At 52.6% G+C, this 1315-nt stretch overlaps 1 protein-coding gene across 1 annotated transcript; it reads right to left on the bottom strand.

Moving 5' to 3' along the window:
* Positions 1–22: 22 nt before the first annotated feature.
* On the bottom strand, positions 23–838 carry EMH_0098780 (uncharacterized protein; the record flags this gene model as incomplete). Its single annotated transcript, XM_038022051.1, has 1 exon — positions 23–838. The coding sequence occupies one exon, from the start codon at positions 836–838 to the stop codon at positions 23–25; it is 816 nt and encodes a 271-aa protein (XP_037877905.1).
* Positions 839–1315: the final 477 nt, after the last annotated feature.

Here is a 1315-nt window from a genome sequence, read left to right as displayed (position 1 = left end):
TTCGACGACTGTGAAAGGAATGTTAACTCACTGAGCTGGTTGCGCAGATCGCTTTGCATGCGTCATCTAGGTCCGTCTGGAAGCCAATGGGCTCTTCATGCCACGATGAAACACGGACGTAGAGATGCGAACTATCATTGGCGGGAGAGCTTTCCAGCACTCCGGTGGTGCCGAGACGCAACTGCTGATGTTCGTTCGGTGCGACACAGAAAACGTCATCTCCCGCCTTCCACTGGACTTTCCTGTGAGCTTCAACCGCATCCATCACTTCCTGGTGACACTGCTGCATGCTTTCAAGGAGGGTGTTTGACGGAGTCGACAGGAGCGGGAGGAGGCGGAAAACCGTTTCCGGTCCGTATCGAAAATGAACGCAAGCAGTGGACTTCCTCTCATGCATATTTGGACGAGCAGCGCTGCCGCTGCTGCTGTTCGCCGTGCGTAAATCGACTAGTTTCTCTTCCATGACGATATCCTCAACAGGAAGCAACTCAACAAGAAGGGTGGAGAGAGCAGTCTCGGGGTGATACCCACGGGATAGCTGTTGCTGTTCTGTGCCTGGAATCGCGCAAGTCACGTCTAACGCGAGGCGCTGCAGTTGCAGCTCGAGGGGCTGCACTGGAGCGCAGTCTAGCTGTACTTCCTCGCCATGGCCGCCTAAAACCTGCTCGCCTGGATCCCAGTAAGGCGCGGTATTTTGGGGTCGCTCAACGCTCTGCTGAGCTCTCGCCTTTGCCCTATGCTGCGTGAAGAAATAGAAGGCCTCAGACTCGTCTGCCACAGCAACACCCTGCGAACGCAAGCGTTGCTTTTCCTTCTCCACTTCCTGCAGCTGTTCCATAGGGTCAGTGGGGACATCAGCGCTCTGTGCTGCGCTGCCGAAATCTACAGGCAAGTAAAACGTAGGATGCCACACAGCAACCTGCAGCCGCAGCAAATCCCAGAACCGAACCCAGACGCCAGTTGAAAATATGTGTGCGAGTGAGGCAATATGTCAGTTCCCATCAAACATCACGATAACGGACAGATGAACTACTAAGATTCCTAAACAACGCTGCACTGCCCAAGCTTCACTGAACCTCGTTCGCAGCACTTCAGTTGTCCCTGTGAGGCCCATTCGACAGCAAATGTTCTAATATTTCTCAAAAGTACCTAACACCCCTCAACCAAGCCGAAATCAAGAGACGCAAACTCACCGGAGAGGCCAGCTTTACAAAAGGGTAGTCGTAGAGAATAAATCTGCTGCTTAGCAATTTATTCAGCGTATCCTTAGGTTTCAGCAATCCAACAATGTTGCATGCAGACTGCTGATTCAACT

Source organism: Eimeria mitis, genomic scaffold (assembly GCF_000499745.2).
Source record: "Eimeria mitis Houghton genomic scaffold, Emh_scaff10092, whole genome shotgun sequence".
NCBI classification, from domain to species: domain Eukaryota; phylum Apicomplexa; class Conoidasida; order Eucoccidiorida; family Eimeriidae; genus Eimeria; species Eimeria mitis.
The sequence above is the reverse complement of the archived record's forward strand: the minus strand, read 5'-3'. Positions and strand labels throughout refer to the sequence as shown.